Source organism: Anopheles nili, chromosome 2, assembly GCF_943737925.1.
Source record: "Anopheles nili chromosome 2, idAnoNiliSN_F5_01, whole genome shotgun sequence".
NCBI lineage: Eukaryota > Metazoa > Arthropoda > Insecta > Diptera > Culicidae > Anopheles > Anopheles nili.
Window position 1 is genome coordinate 55646739 of NC_071291.1, and position 26531 is coordinate 55673269.

At 42.8% G+C, this 26531-nt stretch overlaps 7 protein-coding genes across 7 annotated transcripts; 3 read left to right on the plus strand and 4 right to left on the minus strand.

Annotated features, from left to right (window-relative positions):
• Window positions 1-3646: 3646 nt before the first annotated feature.
• On the minus strand, window positions 3647-9615 carry LOC128720363 (protein mahjong). Its single transcript, XM_053814029.1, has 6 exons — window positions 7859-9615; window positions 7287-7771; window positions 6048-7195; window positions 5658-5948; window positions 4921-5566; window positions 3647-3884 (listed from the first exon to the last, which is right to left on the minus strand). The coding sequence occupies exons 1-6, from the start codon at window positions 9613-9615 to the stop codon at window positions 3679-3681; spliced, it is 4533 nt and encodes a 1510-aa protein (XP_053670004.1). The 3' UTR covers window positions 3647-3678.
• Window positions 9616-10823: 1208 nt separating this feature from the next.
• On the minus strand, window positions 10824-11977 carry LOC128730912 (26S proteasome non-ATPase regulatory subunit 7). The gene is made up of 2 exons (XM_053824002.1): window positions 11806-11977; window positions 10824-11738 (listed from the first exon to the last, which is right to left on the minus strand). The coding sequence occupies exons 1-2, from the start codon at window positions 11975-11977 to the stop codon at window positions 10894-10896; spliced, it is 1017 nt and encodes a 338-aa protein (XP_053679977.1). The 3' UTR covers window positions 10824-10893.
• Window positions 11978-12539: 562 nt separating this feature from the next.
• On the plus strand, window positions 12540-13369 carry LOC128730832 (probable 28S ribosomal protein S25, mitochondrial). The gene is made up of 4 exons (XM_053823913.1): window positions 12540-12676; window positions 12739-12845; window positions 12914-13001; window positions 13065-13369. Exons 1-4 carry the CDS (start codon window positions 12540-12542, stop codon window positions 13237-13239), a joined length of 507 nt encoding a protein of 168 aa, XP_053679888.1. The 3' UTR covers window positions 13240-13369.
• LOC128730831 (probable RNA-binding protein 18) lies at window positions 13309-14347 on the minus strand. Its single transcript, XM_053823912.1, has 4 exons — window positions 14235-14347; window positions 14112-14170; window positions 13882-14002; window positions 13309-13820 (listed from the first exon to the last, which is right to left on the minus strand). The coding sequence occupies exons 1-4, from the start codon at window positions 14247-14249 to the stop codon at window positions 13407-13409; spliced, it is 609 nt and encodes a 202-aa protein (XP_053679887.1). The 5' UTR covers window positions 14250-14347; the 3' UTR covers window positions 13309-13406.
• A 759-nt stretch (window positions 14348-15106) lies between these two features.
• Window positions 15107-16241, plus strand: LOC128722173 (60S ribosomal protein L21). The gene is made up of 3 exons (XM_053816013.1): window positions 15107-15148; window positions 15466-15634; window positions 15752-16241. Exons 2-3 carry the CDS (start codon window positions 15506-15508, stop codon window positions 16109-16111), a joined length of 489 nt encoding a protein of 162 aa, XP_053671988.1. The 5' UTR covers window positions 15107-15148; window positions 15466-15505; the 3' UTR covers window positions 16112-16241.
• Window positions 16242-17382: 1141 nt separating this feature from the next.
• LOC128720049 (ubiquitin carboxyl-terminal hydrolase 46) lies at window positions 17383-18993 on the minus strand. Its single transcript, XM_053813695.1, has 5 exons — window positions 18891-18993; window positions 18677-18757; window positions 17820-18608; window positions 17593-17736; window positions 17383-17530 (listed from the first exon to the last, which is right to left on the minus strand). Exons 1-5 carry the CDS (start codon window positions 18891-18893, stop codon window positions 17423-17425), a joined length of 1125 nt encoding a protein of 374 aa, XP_053669670.1. The 5' UTR covers window positions 18894-18993; the 3' UTR covers window positions 17383-17422.
• A 449-nt stretch (window positions 18994-19442) lies between these two features.
• LOC128721597 (eukaryotic translation initiation factor 3 subunit B) lies at window positions 19443-22940 on the plus strand. The gene is made up of 4 exons (XM_053815366.1): window positions 19443-19606; window positions 19838-21384; window positions 21661-21979; window positions 22044-22940. Exons 1-4 carry the CDS (start codon window positions 19516-19518, stop codon window positions 22136-22138), a joined length of 2052 nt encoding a protein of 683 aa, XP_053671341.1. The 5' UTR covers window positions 19443-19515; the 3' UTR covers window positions 22139-22940.
• Window positions 22941-26531: the final 3591 nt, after the last annotated feature.

Consider the following 26531-nt stretch of genomic DNA (forward strand, 5'->3'; position numbering starts at 1 on the left):
TCAAGATCGTATCTATCGCCAAAATCGCAATACATTCGTTGTCGCTCAATGCACTTACTGAAAGCAGAAATAGTCGTCACCCAAAAATAATCTTACGTCATATGCCCATCAGGAATGGCGCCATTTCCAGTGCCATGGAGAGTGACTAATACATCTATTAATTTCTCGACCCACGCGCTCTCTGCGTTTTCCACACTTTTCCCCCAATGGGTTTGCAATTCATTTCACATGATTCGCATGACCAGCATCGTGATATTGCGAAGAAATTCCGATCTTATTTTTCATTTCAACACTGCGATGACGTCTTCGCAGGTCACTTTCTTGTGATATCGCAGTAATGGACAAACAAAATCAAGAAGCAAACATTTGAGCGTGTTTTATCAACGCGTCACCTTTGTCCTAGAGCAGGAAATATATCTCGACGTCAGTTCGTATCTTTCTTCCGGTACCCGGGCAGGGAGGTTAGCATTTCCAACCGATTGCCGAACGGCGACAATGGGTAGTCTGGAAGCGGTAGAACCCGAACCGACAGCTTGATTGGGGAGATCTTTGCAAAGTTTAACAACACACCGATAACGGACTCGTGTTAAACACCGCCAGGAACGCATGTTGCTGATCGGCGACGGAACACGCCAGCTACGACGTGCTTGGTTGTGCCGGGACGCACGTTAGTAATCATTCATCCTGGGTCAATGTCTGCATGTCTGCACATGCGACGAAACAATTTTCCCAGAAAAGATCAAATCCATTTGACACCTGATTGATTGTGCCACCGGTGGGGTGTTTATCTATTCGAACGGCAGGAAACCATCGATATAAATACCGTCCTGCAGCAGACATCCTACCGTTTATTGTCGCCTCGCGACCGACCCGTAATCATCAGGATTTGTGAGGCGACCCCACGCGGAGGGTAGCGATACTAATTTGAACGTGAACGAGCGTGGCATTCGCTAGAAAACGCGCCATGAGAGTGCTGCTGGTGCTGGTGCTCGGCACCCTGACGGCCGTGAGTGCAACAGGAACGGTTCCCTGGAGCTGCAACCTCTGTCCACCCGGTGCGTGTCGGGACGATACGCGCTGCCCGGTGTTTAATAATCCAAACGAACCGACCTTATTGCCGCATACAAGCTGCACCCAGTTCTACAAGTGCTCGCATGGGCAGGCCTGCGAGATGTCCTGTCCACCCGGTTTGCACTGGAGTCAAGCGTTACGGCGCTGCGAGTGGCCAAATGTGGCGTGTTGCGATCCTGCGATTCCGTGCCTACCCGGATGTCCGGAAGTGTGCCCACCACCACCAGTGACGACGGTTCCTCCACCGATCACCACAACCACGCCGATTCCGACCACCACGACAACACTTGCCACCCCAAGCTCGACCATACCCGACACACCCTGCCTACCGTGTCTTCAGTGCATTCCGGATGCGCGTTGTCCTATGAACGACAATCCCAACGAGCCGACGCTGCTACCGCACGAGAACGACTGCAACCGGTTCTACAAGTGCGCCTTTGGCGAGCGTTGTCCTATGCAGTGCCCGCCCGGACAGCATTTTAGTGCGGGCGGGCAACGGTGCGACTTGCCGCACATTGTCTGCTGTGATCCGTCGGTCGTGTGTCTACCGTTCCCACCACCGCCCGGTGGTCCGTCGGAACCACCGAATCTAAACTGCCGCCCGGATGCTGGCTGCCCGATCGGGGATGATCCGTTCAATCCGATCCTGCTGCCTGTGCCGGGTAATTGCGGGGCGTTCTACAAGTGCCGTACCGGCGATGCGTGTCTTATCACCTGCCCGCCAGGACAGCACTTCAGCCAGGCGTTGCAACGATGCGAACGACCGGATATTGCCTGTTGCGATCCAGCCGTTACCTGTTGTGCTGTGTGTGTGCAGAAGCGCCTCGAGGAGCTCCACCAGCTGATCGGTCTCTAGAAGCGTTCAGTTAGTTGCAGTTACAGCTCCATCGGTTGTAACGAAATTGTCGGATGAAAGTATTTAAACAATCGCTTACTTAACTACCGTGTGCTTACAGTTTGACGTAGCCAGTTAGCTTTGCTCAACTTTATGAAATATATGATTATTCTCCCTAATGTCTGCCTAACGTGTTTCTGGTAGAGAAATTGAGTCGAACATTCGAAGGAAATTTACTCTCAATGTCTCAACAAACGAATAATAATTTAAATTTGCGAGATTTTTTTACTAAAATCATGAGTCGATACTTTTGATAAGATTAAGATTGAATAAATTCCTTAAGATGTTTATTTCGACATGAACTGATAAACGACATAAGAGACAAAGTCGAGTAACAAAAGTGTCACCAACGTTTGCTCAAAATTACATAAACTTATGTTCTTTCAAATACGGTCGTGTTGTTGGTTCCAATGTGGCAGATGATAGCTTTTCAAACTCTACAGACGGTTTGAATTTATTTCGTTAAAAATCCTACTTATATAAATATAAAACATCACTACGGTACCACTGCTATGCTGAACTACGTGTCACAGTTCCCTTGCCGGACTCAATTTGCACACCATGATGGCAGCAAATTGATGATGAATCTTAGGCTTTTTGTACACGGTTGGCTTTTGGGTGTCTTATTTACAGGCTGGAACGCTACTGCATGTAATGAGTAATGTATCTGCTGCCAATGAAAAACCAGGCAAGGTTACTTTTACTCCAAAAGCAATCGCTGGTTTCCAAAAAGAATAGCCAAGCTTTGGAAGTAGCAACTTTATCCGCCAGAAGCCGACCATTTTAAGAAAGGCTGCCTGCGTCCAAATAATATTCTCCGATGAAACAACAGTAAAGGATGCGCAACGCTTTCGAATCTCTCACACGATTCGATTTAAAACACAAACAATTCTGAGCACTTAGCAAATAAATTATATATTGTTTGTATTTGTTTCATAAATAGACTTGAACAATACATCCGAGGTTTATCCATGCTTACGATAGGATCGTTTTTCTTATTATTTCGTAAGAAATTAGTTACCATGAAACGGAACTCAATATTTAGACAAAATTAGACAAACAAAACGAACAGATAATTTGAAAATATAGTTCATTGACTGTTGAAAACACATTTAAAATTAAATAATGCATCTGACAGACTAACTAACAAGATCACATCTGGTACATCTCTATGAATAGTATGACGACAAGGATTCACGTGCTCTGCTGGTTTCAGATGTCCTCCTTGCCGTATGTTTCTGCAAACTGCATCTACTACAGAAAAAAGCTGATAACTATCGCACATGCTCCAGTATTAAAACGATATCATTCTGTAAATCCATATTCCCGAACCCGGTTTCATTTCTTGCCGCAACTTCTTTTAGATGTTTGTTTTTACATATCTTCTTTTATACACCTCGAATATTAAAGCTACTGTACAAGACAACAAAATTCAAACAAAATCAATAGCGCGCTATGTCTTAAACTTGCTCAACGTCCGCATTGCGTGGAGGCTAACGAATGGAGCAATTATGCTGCGCAAACTTGCTGCACTACGAAACCCAGCGTAACATTTCGTATCATTTGCATCATCTGTTTGTTATTTGCCTTTTATTTTAGGAATCGAGCAGAACGGGAAACAACTAGACAAACTCACACACGCAGGCACTCGTTATCCTCGATCAAACTAGCGTAGGGCGCACACACACACGTACGATGCTTTCACGCCGGGTTCAGCGATATCCAAACAGATAATCTTCCACATCCGATGCCGTCGTCCAGGACGAATCATCGGAATCGTCACCGCCACCATCATGTTCCTCATCTTCATCACCATCCTCCTCGTCATTGTTGTTATCACCGTCACCATCGTCGTCGTCATCATCATCGTTATCGTCGTCCTCGTCTCCGTCTTCATCGCTGTTCGACGAAGAAGAACCTGTTTGCAAAAGGTCATCATCATCATCATCATCATCATCATCATCATCATCATCATCATTATCATCATCAATATCTTCATCATCATCATTTAGATCGTGCATTTGAACGTCTTGAGGCACTAAGATTCGCCCCCGCCGTCGCCCACGGCGCTGTCCGCCATTGTTTTCGCCTCTAATATTCCGGAAGACTGTAATGAGTACGTGGGAAAGGTGCGAATGGTTGGTGGATTTTTTGGCGTTCATTCGTATTCAAGAGCTATTGGTTTTGCGTAGTTAAGATTTGCATGTTAAGATATTGATTACGTGCACCCGCAATTGTATAGGAGGGATTCGAGCAAATATATACAAAGAACATGGAAAGGAGAGAAAAAGAGCAAAAATATAAACCAAGCAGTTTTTTCCTTCGCGGAAGGGAAAATATCATTAAAATTACAACCAAAATTTCAGTACAAAAAATGCTACATAATGAATTACAAATCAATATATACATAGAAAAAGAATAATGCATAACACATCAAATGAATTTAAATTTGCAAGAATCGATTAGAACAAAAAAATAACACGTAATCAATAATTGTTCGTGAGTTCCAGTTCAGAAAACCAACTTCTTAGTGTACAAATGCGTAAGAAAAGAAAATTTCTTTAAATTTAAAATCTCTTTAGGACTCTTTAAAGAAACTTTAAATTAAAACAAAACTATGAACTATGAGAAATCTTTAAATTTAATAAAAACTATGATACGAGTCAAAATGAACGAAAAATGAATAACTTTAAATCATACTTTCGTTACCAACAGAAAAGCCATCACATACGCTAACTGAACATGTTCTGGGCCAACCAAAAGATGTTATGTTATACAAAAGGGTTTCAGGGCGAGTTTAAACAAAAAAAAGTTGTGTTTAGCGGGACAGTTGGGGAAGAGTGCCGACGATCTAATTACTTTTCATAGTTTTTTAATGTTCTTAGCGGCAAGAGATTAATTCCCTTTAATTAATCTATTGCCAATTAGACGCATGATAGCGTGTTCTCACTTACCCACAGATTCCGTTTCCGATATAGAATTATCCTCCGAGTTTTCCATCTCCTCGTCCTCTTCATCTTGATCATCGCCGATGTTTTTCTTTCGACCCACGCTGTAGATGCGTACCACCGACTCTTGTACCGAGTTGAACATGCCCTGATTCTCCACGACGGCTATCTGGCTGCCATACCGATTGACGGCTAGGTCAGAGATATTGCGCTTCACGTCGATTGTGGCAATGCTCGAGTAATCATAACTATCCAGCACCTTGAAGCTCGTCTGGTACGCGGCGACTTCCGTCACCTCCGATTCCTCCTTCTCCAGTGTCAAGCCGTACATCACGTTCTGCGGTGAGAACTTCACGTGCGTTTGGTCCAACGATGGCACCGTGCGGAGCAAATGGAACGTCCTAAGGTCCCATACTTCGGTGTTTTCTACGATTTCGAGCCCATTTGGATGAAACACACCCGAAATGTTCTGATTCAGCTTGTCAAACTTGTGAATTTCCTTGCCGGACGTCACATCCCAGAGCACACCGTCTGATAGGATAAGCTCGTCCGTTGGACAGAATGTGGCACGATTTTTCGTGTAATGGTTTGCGATGGCCGGTTCGAATTTCATTAGCTTTTGACCCGTGTGAATGTCGTAGATAGTGACAATCTATAGGAAATTGGAAAAAACATATTTAGTATATAATTATGCACTGTTGCATCCACGATAGAAAAATGAAGCTAGGGTTTCACTAACATACCTCATTGGTCGTAGCCAACACCTTATCGGAGGATAGATTGGCAAACTCCACGTAGTCTTCCTCGTCCCACAGGAGCTTTTGTGTTAACCGATTGTCCTCGAGCGTCCATAGCGCTGATATTGGATATCGCCAAAGTGCTGACGTGAGCAATAACGAGCCGTCTTTGCTGCATTTCGTAGACGCAACGGCCGCCTCGTGACAGCTAAAGCTGTGCTCCTCGTTCGTATCGTTGAGGTTGAAAATTTTTACCTCACCCGATTGCGATCCGATAATCAGCTTCGTACCACATGGCTGTAACAAGCAGATAAATAACGGATTTACAGAATTAGGTTATACCATAACATTAGGTTATTAATCATTCTCTTTCTCTCTCTCTGGTGCCACACATACCGTAAAATCACAGGCGGTAAAGCAGTAGTCCAACTCGGGCGTACGCAGCATTCTGGAGGCGGAAAAGCTCGAATGTACCAATCGGCGATCAAACCTCCGAGAGGTGAATCCCGCTTGCCGGCGGTAAAATCGAGCCGTAAAGTTGTTAGCTAATCCGGACATGCGATTGGGACGCGGATCGGGACACTTGTGGGGTTTAAACAAATCAAATGGAGGACAGGTGGACATCGGATGCTTGCAGAGGGCATGCTGATTCGTAAGGTACTCAGTGATGATCGAGTTTAGCGTTATGCTGTTCGTGGGTGGTGTCGGTTCGGTCGGTAGCGTTTTCGAGGAAGTCGTAGCTAACAGCAGGAAATTCGTCGCGTCGGTAGGACAAATTTGTTTCTGCAACGATCGTTGCGACGTACTCGACGAAGTGGAACGGTTCATATCGGCAGGCGTTGCAACAACCCCATTCGAACCCGGATGGCCATTTTGATTGCTGCAACCATTCGGTCCGCTGTGCTTTTTTATCAGCTTTATAGGCGCAAGCGGTTCCGAGGGATCGATGGAAGGTGTTTCCCCATCAAGTGCCATATCAAGCGTTCCATTCCCGTTGGCATTCACAGATCCGCTGGCACTAGAGGTGGGGGGCGTATTATTGTTCGGGGTTTCTATACTCGCTGCAGCAAGGGCTGCCTGCAGGTTTGCTTGCGCTGTTGTTACGTTGAATGATGAGTCCACCGTACGACTCCTGATTCGCGATCGCTGAATTATGCTTGTGTTAGGCGATCGGAACACGAACGGGGAGTGCAGCGAAGCGGCCGAGCGTGATATGGAAGACGCTGGATTCGATAGCGATAAATGGGGCGCATTTTGCAGCATCGTTGAGCTGAGGCCCGCCTCTTTCAGTAGTGTGCTTGCCGTCTCTTTTAACCCGCTGGTGACAAAGTGTTGATATAAGAGTTGGTACAACTGTTGTTCATTGAATTGTATACGCGTCTGGGCGACCACGTTCGCTTTGTGGATATCCGACAGAGATGTGTCTAGCTGGTTACCGAACGTGTCCAATTTCCCCGATACGCGCTCCATTAACTCCAGAGCATACTTCTGGAACTGCACATGTTCAACCCGTTTTTCCTGCAGTATCGGATCTCGCATTAAACCTACACCAAGCGAACAAAAAATGAAACATTAGTAAACAAGCCGATTTTTTATCTTCAGCATACATCGTTCCAGTGTGTGTATATTGCTTACTTTGTAGCTCCCCATGGACGAAAAGTGGCAGTTTTCCAACGATCTGTCTTACAGTTTCCGATCGGGCCAACCCAGCAAGCGCACGACAGGCCATCCCGCGAATACAATCCGCATCCGTTATTGGCACTTTGATGTGCATCAACGCCAACAGCACCAGGATGCCATTGTTTGAACGAACACTTTCCCAAACCTTCTGAATCAATTCCTCGCTGCTCTTGTTCGGCATGCGCTTTTTCGCCGAGCCGAATCGTGCAACGGACCCGCTTGGCCGATGAATCGGTGCACATACCAAATGCACCAGCAGTGCCAAGGCCGACTTCTGCACCTCGGTATCTGCAACATCTCCGTCGACCGCGCTAAGCAAAATGCTTATTCCAGTGGTTGTTCCCTCATGATAATCGATGGTTTCCACGAACACGTGATGCACGCGAGATATCACGGTGCATACGCTGAGCGCGTCCAGCGCGTAACGTACCGTGTCGCCGCTGGAAGAATACAAGCCATACGTTACGATTAATCTGAACACTTGAGAAACTACTCATTCATGTAAACCTTTGCGGCCGACTACTTACCGTCCACTGTAGCTCCATTCGAATGTCAGAGAAATGATTCTCAGCAGTAAATTAACGCCGCCCACCTTTAGCAGCTCGTCCACGGGTGCCCAGTGTGCTTTCATTGGTAGTAGCTCCTGCAGCGTGGTTATCTGCTGGCTGATCACCTCTGGCGAGTTCTTGACAGCCTTGAATACGGGCTGTGATACGGTGCCGGATGGTTCCTGTTGGCGCGTCACTTGGATGTATTTGTAGTACAGATGGTTTTCGAAGTACTTTTTCAAAGCCACGCACACGTGCCGTATCACCTGCCGCTCAGCTGCCTCCTCATCCTCGTTCATCTGATAGTCATCGGAAACAACTAGCACCGGCAGCACCGCTATCACATTGTACAGCCTCCGGATGCCATCCTGTTTGTCGAACTCGTCCAGAATTATCTTGAACTGGCAACTCAACCCGAAAAACATCGTTGCATGGCAGCGGCCCGAGTCATGCGGGCACGCCAACAGCCAGAGCGCGTACGACACCATCTCGGTGATGATTTCGCGGGGCATTTGACAAATGCGCTCCATGGCATCCTCACAGTAGGCTAGGTAATAGAACGCAATTGAGACACCCGTCGCCGCCAGGCTCGGTCGAGGTATCTTCAGCAACCTTTCCAGGCCACCGTTGGCGATGAATTCAAGCGAAAACTTTTTGTGGCACAACAGCGAGGCAAGATATTTCAGCGCCTCGAACGCCAGACAGGTGTCCTTGGAATTGAGATGTTCGATGTAGCGAAAAATAAGATGCATCGCGTTGTGCTCGAACACGTGTGGCAGGAACTCCTGATACTCGCCCATGGGTGTAAGGTAGTGCAGTATCAACATCTGGCTCGTAGCGATTGTTACAGGGTAAATAGGGATCATGATCCCACGTCTTCCCTTACGTGTGAGTGATATATTTTGATCGTTCTCTTCCAGCTCCATTGAATTATCGTCTATAGGGTTATACAACACCAATACATCATTTTCCATATCCGAAGATCCATTATCGGCTGCTGATAAATCCATGTTGGATGCATCTTCCTGCTTTCCATCCTGCTTTGGAGGTGCTGCCGACGGCGTTGATCCTGGTTCTTGCGCGACGACCTTTGGAGAACTTGCCCTAGACGTTCCAGGCTTCCGGTTTTCGGCAAGCAAATGCTGTTGCTGTAGCTTGTGCAAACGGTTCAACATAATCGGAAGGAGGCGAATATTTTGCTCCCGAAAGCTGACGGCTATCTCTTGAACTTCCATCGCCGCTCCCAGCAATCCAGTCGCATAGCTCTGGAGCGGTTCCGGACTTGATTCGGCCCAAGCATACAGCCGCTTGATCAGATGATCGTACTCTACCTGGAACACGGCCGACGTGTCTAGTCCGGGCATGATGACTAAAATTAATCGACAAGCGGCCACATTTAGCGGATGGGAGCTTTGCTGCACGTTCTGCCGGGTGAAGAAGTTGTCTCGCAAATAATCATTCACAAGCCGCGTCATGAAATGGTCCTTACGGAAGAGCGACTTTAGCATACGGCCAAGCTCGCAGTTGGGATCCGTGCGGGAGGGATGCCTCTCGTCAAATGGGTCCGGGTCTTTCATCATGTATGCTTCGATTTCGGCTTCGAACAACTCCGCCAGTCGAGTTACGATCGGTTCTGGATCGTAGCCCGCTACGGAATGTTTTTCGTCCCATAGCTGAAAGATGCGCGACAAGTCGTTGCCGCTCAATATTTCGGCCTGATCCAACGGCGAGGACATCGTGTACTCAATTTGCTAAGGCAGCTCTTCCAAACATCACCAACACCGGACAAAGCTTATGCTGATGTTTGGGGTTTCACTTTAGTGCTTCCAGCGCAGTTTCTGCACTGGCCCGTTTGACAGATGTCGGGAAGAACTTGTAAATACCACGCGCGACGGGACTACGCACTACGCTTGTTTCTTAACCTCACTTTCGTTTATTACTGCGCGACGGACAGAATAGCAGCTATGGTCTGTCCTTGGGAATACCTACAAGGTGCAATCGCACTTCCTGCAAACAATCGGATAAAGAGAATACCAAAAACGTTAAACCGATAAGCGTGGAGCAACACAGTCATAGTGTTATTAGCATCACGAACATAAACCGAGATAATGAATGACACCGGGTTTCGATGCGATGGACACTTTCTTCCACGATCATGCCCGAAGCTTCTCGTGCGGAACCTAATACAGATTATCCGTAACAGTTCTACTACTCACCAGGCGAAACAATATTGTACGCGAATATACGAATTTCACCGAACCATGTACAGTCCGGTAGAAAATGTGTATCTGCTGCACTTGAAATCACTTCTAAAGCACACGGAACGATATTTAGAACGATTGCTGTCAATGAAACAGCGTATTTATACCACGAATTTGCTTACTTCATGCGGTTGAAATAAGCCCACGCAGTAGACTGTGCATCAACCCTATCAGACGGAATTATTTTATAATGCTATAGCGCTTAGCTGGTCATACAATTGATACAAAAATATTAAATTTAGTAATAAATGATAAGTATAAATGATATAAAATAAGTAATAAATGATATAAAAATAAGTATAAATATAAATGTAAAATATAAATATAAAAATAAGGATAAGTAATAAATGATATAAAAATTAATTTAGTAATAAAAAATTATGCTTTCATGTTTTATTCTAAATTTTAGCAATGAGGAAAACTAAACAATTTTCAATGCTATACGATATAATAATAAAATCATGTAATCAATTTCAAAATATTTCCTACTTGAGGTCAGGAATTCGTAGATTCATACTGCTATAAACTTTTGAAAATATCGCAACAATTAATACGGCAACATTCAAAAGATTAAAAATATACTATAACTGTCCAGCTATATGCCATCTTTAACGTATTTTGGCCTTTGTTCGAGATTCGACATGTTAATAGAATTGATATGTTCTCATTTGCAGTGCTTAGGATCATTTAAATTTCATTTATTTTGTTACTGAAAAAAGTACGCTCCTTAAACAGAAAAATACAACATTAACGTTACTTCTTCTTCTCGTCTTTCACTTTCTCTGCTTTAGCGTCCTCCTTCTTGCCATCTTTCTCACTATCCTTTTTTGTTTTGTCCTTGTCCGACGCAGCATCTTTGCTTTCCTGAGTCTTTTTATCCTTTGCGTCATCGCTCTTCTTACCTTCTTCTGCATCTCGATTCGTGAGCTTATTATTGATCAAGTTGTGCAAAGCAATGATGGATCGTACTAGCGATGCAAGATAAACCACAAGCATCTGATCGTTTGTCTTCACGTACAACGTATCGGTGAAGTTTTCCTGTGCTATATCCGGTAACAGATTCAGGATGTCCTGCAGCTGATACACAATCTGATGATTCACCGGCAGCTGACCATTGCCAACTTTGAGAAGATAATTTTTTATGTCTCGCAGTTGAGCGTTGAGACCTTTCAGACCCAGAAGCTGGTTTGTAATCTTCTGCGAGAGACTGCCAACGGTGGTGTCCTTAATGTCACGCAGTAGATGCTCCACACCTACTTCTTCGGCCTCTTCTGCGCCGATCTCGCTAGGGACGTGTTCAAATGTCTTCGATGTGGGAGACCCATCGTCGTGCACTTCCTCCACAGCGATGTACGCTTCCGTCGGAAGACCCAGATCTTTCGGTTTAGCATCGATTATTACCAGAACTGAATTGGGACAGTAGCGTCTGATCAGTTCATTGATGGCGATATCGTTCTGGCACAGTTTTGGCCCCGTATGATACCAGCCTACAACACGCTCGCGGGCATTCACCTTTTTGAACATGCCGTACATGTTTTCCAGGTAGTCGTGGTCCAAAAACCAGACCGATTTATCTTTGTCATCCTCGTCAAACGGAACTGAAAACAAAAGTGTGAATGTGTTTTGTTCCATTTTCAGACTAGTAGCCATGCTTAATGTACATACCTGCAAAACTGTTCGAAACATCCAAAACACCCTTCGCACGCCAGCACCCAAGCAGAACACCTACAACGCGTTTCTGATTGCCAATCTTGCCCATACGATTGAAATGGTCCACCACGCTGAGCAACACCAGCGGATGCACAATCACTTTGGTAGTACTGAGTTCCGAAGGCATCCTGCAGGTTCGGTGATAGACTTTAAACGCAGAAGATTGAATAAATCCAACAAATATCGGCAGAAACGAATGATATTTGTATCTTCGCAATGACAAAACAAGTTTTTCGACTGACGTCTTATCCCGGTTTTGACTTCCATTTTGACGTTACGAATCCCAAGGTAATGATATGGCAATGATCACTTTTCATCAAGTAGTAACGAGGATGACAGAAATACTATAAAATAGAGAAAGATAACTTTGATTTTCAATGTTTTGAATCGAACGATCCTCTATTTAGTTATATGTCTAGATTAAAAATATATTACTTTGTCTAAACTCAAAGTGCATTCAAATTTCTTACAAAAATTCAGAAATTGATTGGTAGTGAAATAAACAAATGACGGATCTGACACCTAATGTCAACTTTCATGTTTTCCTAAACAAATCAAACCACATTTGAACCATACTCTTACGCAAAGTGTCTACTATTTTTTAATATATATTAAATTATTAACGAGCCAAATAGATTTTCCTTTGATTTTTGCAATAAGTTCAGACCCGCTTTACTTCCGTTTTCAAAATGCCTTTCATGAAAGGTAAAGCTCCGATCAGGAGATCTTTACAATACCTGAATGCCTGCCAACTAATGTTAAAAGACAAAGTTAAAATCTTTAGCGTAAATTACAATACTTACGGTGAACATCATGAGGGAGCCAGGTAGGTTCGAAGAACGCACCTGAAACAACCGTATATAATAACATTTGAGCTATACATTTCAGGGATTTTGTTTTTTGGAACATACCTCAAATACAGTACAAAAACCCAAAGGTGCAAGTGGTAACATTTAAAAATATGACTCCTTCTCCATTTATTCGATGTTATTTTGGTAAGCGCATTTAGATTATCCTTAACATGCGTGATTTATAAACCAATGATTATATTTTCCTCAATTAGAAAACGGGAAACAAATGTTAATTGATATTGATAGTAAAAACAGGCAGGAAATTATTCAACATTTAACTACGGTTGTGGGGAAATCCGAGTAAGTAATATTTGCGAATCTGTTGTTAAAAACATAACGTTTAATTTATCACTCGTTATATAGAGATGTCCTAAAGGCGGAAGCAAAACTTGCTGAGAAGCAGGATAATCCAGCAAACTTTGGTGTTGGTTGTATGAAGCACTGCATTTGCGAAATCCCAGGTCAGCTGCCGTGTCCTGGCGTAGTACCGGTACCAAAGCATATGCGAGGAAAGTTCAAGTATCAAATGAAAGAATAAGATGTCTTGCTAGTGCAAAACTGTCAACTATTGTCGGAGTAAAAGATTTAGCTTACTAGTTCACACATTTCACATTTTTTATTTCTCATCTATAGCAAATAATCCTCTGACTTGTAAGTAATTATTTTAAAATTAAGAGTATTCTCGATCAATCTCACTTTTGGGCCTTATTTATGGCGGTGTGAACTTCTGTATGGAGCGTTTCGGTTTCCGCCGCGGCCGTGGCCACCCATGTGATGTGACCGTTTCATCTTCTGATCCGCTCGCTGCGGTTGATTTATGTTGTACTGGTAGCGCTCGATAATGGGTCGTTCGGAAGTAGTCGACCTGTTGATAACGAGATCGTCGGATCTGCTCTCCAACATTTTTAGCTTAGCTTCGAGGGCTTGTATTTTTGTCTGTTGACTAAGTGGCCCGTTGGCACCTCCTTTGGAACCACCTGCCAGACAAGGAATCTCGATTTTTGGCTTCGCTTTGTCTCCTTCTTCACGGTTCACATGTTTTGCCCATCGTACAACGATCGTTTTCTCTCCAACCATTTTGCCATCCAGCCTGCGTAGGGCAGATTCTGAATCTTCATGCTATAATAGATCCAAGAAGTTATAAGTATTTGAATTCACTACTCAAAGCGGCATGACTTACATTTTCGTAGGTTACAAAGGCGTATCCTCTGGGATAGCCTGCTAGCGGTCCGGAACGATGAAACAGCATGTCGAACTTTTCAATTTTGCCGTATTTTTGCACGATTTTCAGTAGTTGATACCGATTGGTGGCAATTCGGAAAAAATAGGATGAACGGTTAATCGGGGTTTGCTCAGCCATAAAGTTTAGTGAATAATCGCTCTCATGTATAGCCATAGAGCTCTACTTACTCAGTAATTCGACTGTCCAAATTTCCTAGCCAAAGCCTGCGGTCATCTTGGAAGGAGGGCTAGAAACAAAACATGAATATCAATAAACCTGCAGTTCAAAAGAGATTCATTGAATCAAATTACTTCTAAATGATCCATGTCTAAGACAATGTAATTATTTTGTACTGGTTTACGACTGAATTATCTCTGCAAGCTTTTGTGTAGAAAAACACTGAAAGTATCGCTACTGTCAAGCTTTACTCTTTTCTTGAACTTCTAATGAGGTTTCATTTACACAAAGGAAATTATTTATTACGAATTTCAAAACCTAGCTCATGAGATTGTACGAATAAATAACATCCCTCCGAAACACGGAGATATAATAAAATCTAAGGAATGCGCGTCCAACTATTTACACTTATATTTTCAGTCAATTAAATCGTTTGATTTGCACCCACGGTATTGGTAAACAACAGTATCACTACAGAATCGTCATCTATGTTTACAGTACTCATTTTATTGCTCTCAGCTGTGTCGTTCTTCCCATCAATTTAAGTTTCTACGCACAAAATAGCGTCAATCGTTGGGCTTTGTAATCTTCTATATTAATTTAAAATCAAAATCAGCAAAATTCAAAACAAAATTAACAAGATCAAGAATTAAGATTCTTATTTAAATTACATTTATTACATTACTAATTAAGTTCATAAATATTTTTACAGTGTCGATGACGAGTATTTCTACACTAACCTAGTACACCCATAATTCATCAATCATAGTAGTCTATTAATTTATTCTGAACATATTTTTGTGTAAAACATTAATATATTTCAGATATTACCGTCGCATAATTTTTGTCGTTTTTTAAATTCCTTTGTATATTGAAATCTTTCATGGAGCTGCTAAGGGCATAGGAGTGAAAAATCTACGACACAATAGCTGTATTTGAAGCAGCCCTAACTTTTACATTGACAGCCGGATATCAGTGCTGCCACCATTCGTTGACAACAGAGATCACTCAATATTCAACCTTTTCTTCGGCATCCGTGAAGTTGACAGTACGTATCGAGGGAAAAGATAATGTTTTAATCGGTTATTCGTGATTAAATACTGCTTATAGCTCTTTCCGAATGATGTAAATTGTTTGTGAAACATTGTTTTGTTCGATGGTCGTCAAATTCAGTTCCTACTTTCGCTGGGAATGGCTGTGCCACCTTCGCATTTGTGCCGACTGAGCCAAAGCAGTGAATGCGTGCTTGGCCTGTCAAGACGTCTGCGTTTGCCACGAACCGGGAAAACAATCTGGATTTCGTTAACATGCAACATTGTTAGCTGTAATGTTTCTTACCTCTGTTTGTTTCTTATCCTGTTTTAGTTAAGTCGTTTCACAACCGTAAAGCCTACCGACAGTCAACATGACGAACTCCAAGGGTTATCGTCGAGGAACTCGGGATATGTTCTCCCGGGGATTCCGCAAGCATGGCACCATCCCGCTGTCCACCTACATGAAGGTCTACAAGTCCGGAGATTACGTTGATATCAAGGTACGTTGATTAATTGTCAGCACAAACTAATGGAAGAATGAGACCACTTTCATGATCGATGCATTGATGTGGATTGAGATTAATAAAGGAAGTTTTTGTGTCGCTTTCGTTTCTCAGGGACACGGAGCTGTACATAAGGGCATGCCCTACAAGGCGTATCATGGTAAAACTGGACGCGTCTACAATGTCACGAAGCACGCGTTAGGCGTCATCGTAAACAAGCGCGTTCGTGGAAAGATTCTACCTAAGCGCATCAACGTACGCGTCGAGCATGTGAATCCTTCCCGCTGCCGTGAGGATTTCCTGAAACGTGTGAAGGAAAACGACGAGAAACGCCGGGCGATCAAGGCTCGCAACATGCCGAAGTTTAAGGTGTCGCTAAAGCGTAAGCCGAAACAGCCGCGCCAGGCTCAGGTCATCAAGAACCCACCGGAGCCCATCTTCCTGGCCCCGATTCCGTATGAATTTGTGGCTTAAGCTAGTTATTGTCTGCTTGTGGGATGATAAATATTGTGTTATCACGGCTTTGGTGTAGTTCTAGAAAAGAAACAAAAGCTAAGGTTATTTTTTATGAAGTACATCGATAATACAACTCGTGATACTCAAATTGATTATGTGTTCAGTTATTTTGAGTAGACAGTGCAACAACGCACATGAGTAAAAACGTTTCTCTATATCCTCTAGAAATTTCAGGCTTTATAAAATTTAAGGAATTGAGAAAGTTCCACATATTTCTGCATTCAGATTTCTCGATTACGACGAAACAAAGAACGGAATCATATACCATAAGCGTTTTTTTTTTCGAATTTGTATTTCTATCATTATTGGCATTTTAAACATGACTTCACGGCTCATTTCGCGAGTGATTGAGGCAAGATGCTTTTCGTCGATCTTACTAACTTTCTATTTACTCTTGCAAGACTATTCTTCATTATCTTTTATCGACAACGATGAATATTTAAAAGTCCAATTTTTAATTTATTTTGCATGAGTGTTAATTATTGGGCCACCACAAATTCGGTTCATACTGTTAGTTCTTACAAATACTTCTCATTATTTCCGCATGCATCGTTTACCATATGCCAATCTAATGCAGGAGTAGCAAATACACAAAACTACGTGCACACAGGACCATGCTACGAAAACAACGTGCATTATCTTTGTTTTTCTCCTGATTCGACTGTCTGTTGAGGACGTTATAGTTTTCTGCTCGTTTCCTTGTTGTCTGGCCATATTTGTTTGATTAATGTGCTCATAATTTCGTGCAATTTCTTTTGTTTTAAGCATCTTTTCAGTTTAGCGTATGATGTTTCTTTTTTTCTTTGTCCTCGTACCGTATCGATAACAATAAGAATCACATGCTAGGCTAACATCTGAAACGTGTCGAATTGAAATTGATGGCTAAAGAAGAACCCATACTGATCTGGTGTACGTGACTTAACTTTATATACAGGCCATGAGCATCAATATATAATTTCATATTATACATCTAATACAAAATAAATAAATTAACAAAACAAAGTCATTAACTCAACTAATCTAGCGCCCTGTCCTTTGCACTTTTTGCTCTTTGCTGGCTGCGGGCTTATTCGTAAGACAGACGTGCTTTATGCACTTCCTGTAAGCCGATCTATGTCTGTTCTTTGAAAAACTCTGATAACGATCTGCCAACGCGTGCTCCAAAATGCTAGCAAAAACATATAATCAGGTTGTCTATTTTAGACTGTAAAAATAGTTAAAAAGATTGGACACTGATTCGCCGAGCCTCTTGTTGTTCCATCCTAGATTCTACGCACAGTCGCGTGACTGATAAAATAGAATATAACCGGTTTCCGAGGATTTTTGTATGTCCGACGTCAACCCGTAAAAGTCTTCAATGGTGGAAGCTTCAATTTTCTGTAAAACAAAAGCAAGGGTTATAGTTTTTAGCCAAAAATGAATTGAAATCCTGCACTCACATCAACCATATCATCATCAAACAGCAACCAGAAGCCATGGCTTTTTACAATACTGATGTAATGGCCACGGTTTGGACCCGAACCGCAGTGAATGACTACCGCCATAAGATCGTACAACCGGTCCGGGTTGACTGCATCGTCGGACTGCGAAAGAAGAACAAAATTAAATGGCACAAGTTTTGACAACTGAAACAAACCCGCAGTATCGTATCTACGGAGTATCGTACCGTATTGAAGAGCCTCAGTTCGAGTGGGAATACTACTCGATGCGAGACTTTTATGTGTCGATTGTATTGTTCCATGTACTTGAACCGTTTCAAATGCAAGGCCAGTATCATGGGCAGCTTTTTGACGCGCATTCGTTTCTGCGCTTCTTGATAGCTACAACAGTTATCACATTTGAATTTGTTATCACTACACAATGTCTCTGTGTTGCTGAAGCATCGCAAGCAGTGCGTTATGCTGGTGTTCTGATCTACGTCGACCTGCAGGTCGAAGAAATTCTCGTCCTTGCTGCTGACCGTTTCGCAGTTGAGGCAACGTGTCTCACTCGTCAAAATTCCCTGAAATATTTCGTGCACCCACGTCGGTTCGGTACTGTTGCTAGTATTATCCTGAGGGCTTGCTCCATTTGCAATGACGCTTGCACCGGCAGAGCCGTTGCCGGTACCACTCGCTTTACTTCCGGCACCGCCCGCCTTTGCCTGGTTGCGTTCCGCAAGGATGATTTCGTTTATATGGTTAATAAGAAAGTTAAGGAACTCGTGGGCATCCTGCTGCATGTAGTTGTCGAACTCTTCCTTTTCCTTGCGCAACCGAGCGATGAATTTTTTGGGTGCTATAGACCCCACCTTTTTCTTCTGCGTTGCAATGCTGTAGAAGAGGTCAGCCAGGCATGACAGGAGCGTCTCCTTCGTGCGCCTGTTTTTTGCCTTGTATTCTAGTACTTTCTCCCGGAATGGCCGGCAAAAGTAGAGAGCTTGTAGCACCGAATTGCTATAGCAGGTGTTACCGAACTGAAAAAGGCCAGTGATATAAAGTATAGTGGCATAGGAGTCTTTGCTGAATGGGTTTGTTAACTTACATTGACCAGACCGAAGTAATGCTCGTTCGGCGGAAATTGGTCTGACCCGATGTCACGCTCAAGTTGGGAAATATTGGCACCCTGTGAGAAAAATCAAAACACGCCAGTCGTCAGCAGAAAGGTCATTTCAATTACTAGCTTTGCAAGCCCTTATCATAGGAATGCAGCGAAGGGATTCAGTTTAGGAGGGATAGAACAACAACAATCTACCCACCATCCTCTTCCAGTAAGATGCACCATTAAAACAACCTATGCTTTAGTTAACTGAGCACACAAATGATGGATAAGAATAAAAACAATTTATTCATACGAGGTCGTAGAAAAGCGTTTCAATAGAAAATATTTTCAGCAAAAATATCTAGCGCTAGCCACTTTATTGACATTTTCTTTCGCCGATCGTCTATCTCTTTTCTGTTTCTTTTTCGACACGAATCTGTTGTCACCAGTGACAGTGTTGACAAAATCGGAAACATGAAATTTTTCTTATGTGAAACATTGCACCAATTGGAATTTAACAAAAAACTTAGAAATAAAATAATATATATTTAAAGTTGTGCTACTATATTGTTTTCTAGGGTTTTTATTAATAACATTTGAACCTTTCCGCCTGCGAGAATCTTAAAACATTTGATAAAACAATCACCGGAGAATGTCGTTTGTGATATAATTGTCACGCTGACGTTTACGACTTTACGACTGGCGCGCTTACCGTGTTACCAACCGTACGGATTGGACGTCGCCTCTCATTCCTTTCCGGTATCAAGTGTCAAACGTCGCGAATTTTTCCCTGCCGTGCGCTCCGGATTTTCGCTTGAATCGACGAATTTTGGCAGCCCAGGATGGCTAAAAAGAAAGGAGAGGAACAGGACTTCGAAGAGGAACCCAACTTCGATGATCCGGAGGGATTTGTGGACGATGTTTCGGACGAAGGTAGGTTTCATTTGGCCTATACCCCCGCGCTATCGCACCCGACCGATGATGATGCAGATGCCGGGAGCTGCGCTGGTATTGGTTTGTGCATACGTAGATGATTTTTAACGACATATTTGGGCGAAAGCGCTTACATTACTCAACCGGGAGCTAGGTTGATCGGAAAACTGTATATTGTCAGCGACTATTTAAGGATTAGAAAAATTAACGCTTTTTTTGTTCACCTTTCAGAGCTGCTCGGGGATTTTCTGAAGCAAAAACCGTGTGAATCCGATGGCGTGGAAAACGTGATAGTAGTCGATAATATGCCCGTAGTCGGAGCGTCCCGCTTCCTGAAGCTAAAGGGCATTATTGAGAAGATCTTCAAGCACGCCGGCACAATCGTCAATGTGCACTACCCGAAGGATGAGGAAGACAATACCAAGGGTTACGCGTTCATCGAGTACAAGAACCTCGAAAGTGCCGAAGAGGCGGTGAAATCGTTGAACAATCACCGTCTGGATAAGCATTTTACGCTGTTGGTGAATCGGTTTTCGGACTTCCAGAAGTATTCCGACATCCCTAAAGAGTGGTCTCCACCCCAGCCGCAACCGTACAAGGTGCAGAACGATTTGTACAACTTCCTGTCGGAACCGGACGCGCAGGATCAATTCTGCGTTGTTTCGGAAACGGTGCCTGGCTCGGTGCAGGTTCAATTCTGCCAGAACACCCAACCCGAACCGACGGAATTGCTGAAGCGAGAGCGTTTCACTGATACGTACGTGAAGTGGTCCCCGAAAGGAACGTACATCGTGACGTTCCACAAGCAGGGTGTCATCATCTGGGGTGGATCGAACTTCGTGAAAGTGAACAAATTCCCGCACGGTAACGCTCAATTTGTCGATATCTCGCCGTGTGAGCAGTATTTAGTGACATATGGACCGAACGGGCAAAAAATCGTCATCTGGGACATTCGAACTGGAGCCGAGAAGCGAGCCTTCGTTTCTGATGGCATGTCGAACGCATCGATGCTGCGCTGGTCGCATGACGATCGGTACGTGGCCAGATTGATCGACAGTCAGATTCAGATCTACGACACGACCACCTTCTTCCTGCTGGACATGAAGTCCATCAAGGTGGAAGGTATCCGCAACTTCAGCTGGTCACCGACGGATAATATCATAGCCTATTGGGTGGCAGAGGAGGTGGACGTTCCTGCCAAGGTGACACTGCTAGCCATCCCGAAAAAGACGGAACTTCGCACAAAGAATTTGTTCAACGTAGCGGATTGCAAGATTCATTGGCAAAAGTCCGGCGATTATCTGTGTGTGAAGGTCGATCGGTTCTCGAAATCGAAAAAAGAAAAGAAGGACAAAAAGGATTCGGATGTGAAATTCCTGGGTATGTTTTACAACTTTGAAATCTTCCACATGCGCGAAAAGGACATTCCAGTGGATTCGGTCGAAGTGAAGGAAACGATTCTTGCCTTTGCCTGGGAACCGGTAGGATCTAAGTTCTCCATCATCCATGGTGAACCAGCATCCGCTAACGTGAGCTTCTACGAAACTAACAAAGGTCAAGAGCCGGTATTAGTGAAAAAGATGGAGAAGAAGGTTTGTAGCCATTTGTTCTGGTCTCCACGAGGCCAGTTCATTGTGCTTGCAAATCTGCAGATGGGTGCATTCGAGTTCGTTGACACGAACGATTTCTCCATCATGAAGACGGGCGATCATTACCGGGCATCGGAGGTCGAATGGGATCCGACTGGCCGATACGTTGTGACAGGAACATCTGGAAAGGTGAGTGGTTCAATGTGGTACACATATAAATTGTAAATGTAAATTTTGGAGTACCCATTAGGGAACTTTCTTTGAATCATGCCCAGAAAGCTCTCTTAGTTTGACCTCCTATAGCAAACTCGTTGAACAAGTATTTCAAAGGTTTTTAAACCTATCCATCAACTGTCATGTCGTTTTCGGGCGATGCTTGTTCTGTACAGGTTCATGAATGATCAGTTTTAAAAATTTGCTGTCGTGATAGTTGCTTACGTAGTGTTCTTTATTATTTCCTTACAGGCGAAAGAAGACCAGGGTTACTACATGTGGTCGTTCCAAGGACGTATATTGAAACGCGTGAACTTAAAGAACTTTATGCTTTTCCTGTGGCGACCGCGACCACCGACGCTGCTAACGGAAGCCAAGCAGAAGGAGATTCGCAAAAATCTGAAGAAGTACTACTCACAGTTCGAGAGCAAGGATCGTTTGCGAATGACCCGCGCCTCGAAGGAATTGATCGAGAAGCGCGCGAAGTTACGGGAGCAGTTTACCGAGTACCGCTCGAAGCGTGTCAAGGAGTGGGAGGATCAGAAGTATCGTCGTATGCAGTTGAGAAACAGTAAGTGGAGCTCTGTTTACATTGAATTTGTTCGATGTGACATTTTTCTTTTTCCGCTTTCTAGATATCGACACAGACACACTGGAGGCTGATCCAGATAATGTTGAAGAGGAGATTGTTGAAATACTTATTCGTGAAGATACAACCGTTATCGAGTAATCCGTAGAAGGCACTCTCGGCTTCATTAGCCGTCAGGATTCAGTCCTCACGCTGGTGTGACCGCTTTCAAAACAGGAAGCGCTGTCACTCGTTCGAGGATTTTTTACTGCGGTGGGAAGTGCGCAGCAAGCGACGCAAGAAAGCCTACGATATCTAACTCTGGTTTCACATACACACCAACACTCCAAACAACATCTCTTAACTATTTGATTTTTGAAAATCCAACTAACATCTTCTGGGTTGAATAACTAAAAGGATTGAAGGATAGAAGAAAAACATCATTGTGCTTCCTTCTGGCAGTTATACACTCGAAATTCAACGAAAGCCGTTTCGTACTAGTGTGTATGTGTGTGATTGGTGCTCCTGAAAGTGCATCGTTTGGATTTTATTTTTGTTCAATGGTGTTTGAAGATCCTTCATTCATAGCAAGCAAATAAAAGAAGATCACTTTAAGCAACTGCGCATTCGGGAGGTAAAGATCAGATACCAGACTGACATATATAGATAATCGTGATCAGTTTTGTGTGCATTTGTGCAACACATTTGTGAAACCGACTGTTAAAGGTTTTGGAAAGCTGTGGTGTGATACTCGGCAGCATTCGGCACACCTGAAGATCCCTGTTCGTTGTTATTCAACATCGTCATCTTTCAGGACAGCAGCTCCTCGGTTTGATTCAACGTAGCTTAAATAACCACTTTCAAGTATATAGTATCATCAATTGAATCGGAATCTAAACTATTCAGTATGATTAATAATAATAAATATAGTATGCTATTGTATGATTCATCATTGGACAAACAAGTTACTGAATTTTGTGAATATTTATTTCCGAAATTACATCTCTTTAACATTGCTATCTACTGGTACTCGTGTGACATGGCTATCTTGAACCCTTTTCTTAGACATGTTCGGATTTTTATAAAATGAATTGTTCTGAGACTTTTGTACAAAATTCGTTAGTGCGTACGCAAGTTCGCCGTAACCAACCGGAGAAGAGTGTATATCGACTGGGTCGTCTAACCTAAAGCTACTAGGTTATTTCGTAAAAGCTCAAAAAATAAAGACACACATTTATTATATCATAAAGTCTTTACCAACGAGTTCAGTTTTACTTTGTTTGAGTAAAATAATTAGTACTTTGCGAATTCTGTGTCGCCAAGACAAGACGACTATGCGAGAGTCGAGTAAAAAGATAGTGTGTAAAATTTTATAACAATTTATGAAAATAATTCTTCAAATAGTAATATATTGCTGATCGCACGAGAACGTGTAAGCAATCTTGAATGGTTCAATAAATTCGATTGCCGTTCGATCATAGAGCATCATGAATGTATTTGCAAAACAATGTTCAATATTGTATTTTTCAGCTCTAAGCTTTAAGCTATCAATCATCATTTGGGGCGATATATTTTCTTTTGGCATAATTTAATCAAACAGATCTTGCCATCTGACGGCAGTGGGTTTGAATATCATCTGACGTCTCTTCGCTGACTCTGCCGTGTGCGTCAGTAGCCCATGTCAAAGCATTGGGATGTGTGCAATTGTTTTGGTCGGTATTGTTGATAGCAAAGAATAATGTAAATTTTTTGATATAATGCCAAAACATTATAATTTTTTCTAACAGAATCATAATGATATAAGCAAAAGCATTAAGCATAACATCGCAAAACGTAAATCTTTGTGATGCAACCCCTGCGAAAAGCCTTTTTGAAGACGAATTTGTGCTTTTTGTGCAACAAAATTGTGCAAGAGTTTGTGCAAATTGAGCTGTTAGAAAGTGAATATTTAGTTATTAAATGTGTTTTCTCATCATTATTATGGATTTTTATGATATGTTGCGTCCTATCACTTAACTTCTCAAGCTTCCCCAGAAAGTATTAAAAATAAAGTGCTGAAGTGATCACACTGTAGTGTTGTAGCTGCTCATTGATAGCAGCTTCTACTGCATGGTCGAATAATAAATTGTCTTTGTGTAAGAGTGTAGGGCTAACTCGTAAGATATGTTCAAGAGCACATCACGCGTTTCCCTGATATAGTCCGTTATATCACAACGGGAAGAAGCAAAAGTTCTCAACCCGTGCGTGTCACCCGTTTGCCTAGCGTTCCGTTCAGAAAAGGACCCAAAGCCAAGCGTAATCTTTTCCATTTCAGTGCACGTGTAGCGAATATATGTAACCCGTTTGCTGAAAGCCTTTCGTTTCCGTGCTTAACTTATATTACATGATGTGCGAGTAAGGCTTCGATGGTTTCAATGATGCTAACTCCACGCTAGTAAACGCACAAAGCCTCCCGTTTTCGGTGCCATCTAGTTTGTTGTGCAGCGTTCCATTGGATATCGTAGATTATTCAGTACGATAGAGTTTAGTCAATTGGTGGCATAAGTAAAACAGTGCGAAAAAAGTGTATGAGTGTTTAAAGTAAAGCAAAAAGTAAAATCATCACCCCTACCCACTACGGGCAGCATTCAGTTGCCATCAAAAGAGTACGAGAACCGATTAGTGGAAGGTGTTGGCTGCAGGAAATCATCCATCCGACAGGAAGGACTCCGAAAGTCCAGTACGCAAGCTGAATTTACTTATAGCAAAACACATCTGATTGTTTGTTTACTCTGAAGATACTTAAAACTCCACTGCCAGGCAGGTGAGTGATTCGTAAACCATTCATTATTTTCCCATTCGACAAAATTTAACAGCAGACGATACTACGTACTGCGCTCGTTCGACTATACATCGTACGGAACGTAGGCAGTTAATATTACGACGATATTAGGACGACTTTCGACACTGCGCCAACATTTGATTCCTTTTTGACGCTCAGCTCACGCGGTAGACAGAGAGGTTAGGTGCACAATAACGGAACATTGCGTAGCGATGACGACGATGACGACTACGATGACACCACGACACAGTTTGGTTTTACGATATTCCATGTCTACACGCTAACCGCTCCATGACCCGTCGACCGCCGGTGTCCTGCGAATCCGGTCGCAGTTGCGAGCGGCGAACAGCTGACCGGATCATATTCCGGTTTTCTGCCCTTAGAAACAAAAAAAACGCACTCAAACCGCATGCTCTCGACGGTTCGCTGCTGAGAGAGTGTGCTTGGAAGGTCTTTCTGCGATATCTGCACACACTCCCTTTCGATCTGGTACGGGTCATCTTTATTTCCGCGAATCACGGCCACGCTCCTGACCTTTAGCGTAATGCGGGGATGTTGATGTTCGGGAATTGACAACACTTTAAAATGTGCCTTCTGAAACATGCTGTGTTTTTCTCTTATTTTCTGCCACGGTAATTTTGCAGACACGCGGTGAGTTATCAATGAGTAAACGAAACGCGTTTCGCCGCAGTGTGACCAACCATTTTAATACTTTCATAAACCTTACCCGGTCTATTAATAAACCGTCCAATGGGGCGCGACTAATTTCATTGATTCTTGAGAAGTGGGCCGCATGAGCAGAAGATACCCAGCGGGAGCTGGCGACGACCGGATGACGTATATTTAATTAGCGATGTACTGAAATACCAGCACGATGTTACAGATTTTAATCGCAATTTGAGAGCGATCGTCAAAATACCGGCATTAGAGATTATGAGTGAAAGGCTCAAGGCAGCCGGTTTTTGAGGCGCGAATTTTCGCAATTGCTCTGTGGAAAATCACGCCTGAGTACGACGTCTGACGAACACATGTCCTCACGAGCGTTGGATGAATTTATGTTTCGCATTTACAAAGCCGCGATCTTCTTTCAAGGCAGCGAGCCAACGTATTTTGTTTTGAAAATTAACGATATTTTTATGTAAACGATTTTTTTCGCTCACCCGTATTCATCATCCGTTCATCACGATTTAAATAACCGTAGACGGATGGGTTATTGTTATTTTTTTCTTGCGCCTGCAAGTATGTCTTATTCCCTAGGAATGTAGGAGGGATTAAATCAGGCATGAACTTTTCTTTGAACATTTTCGCTTGCAATTCATCATGCTAATTGGTTTGATTGCCGAGGAAATCTATCAGGTTTAACGAAGGCGAACTAGTATTGTGTTTGGTGTTCACAAACATTTCCTTTCATTAGGAGAAAAATAAAAAATATTTCAAGGTAAATATGATCTAAAATCTTCTGATCCCCTTATGTTGACTGTAAGAAATTAGTTATCCTTCATAACATTAACTACCGAATTATTTTAAATAGCTAAGCTTACTCTACATATAATATTTACTATAAAATTCGTATTTTCAAGTAATTCAACTATAAACTAGTGGTCAATTTCCTTTTTTTGTAAGTCTTATGTTTTTTCTATTGAAAATTATCGAAAGGTAATAAAATTTTCAGTAGATTAAGGTTGTATTTTTTTATTTCTAAATAGAATACAAAAAAGAGAAATGGATTGATGA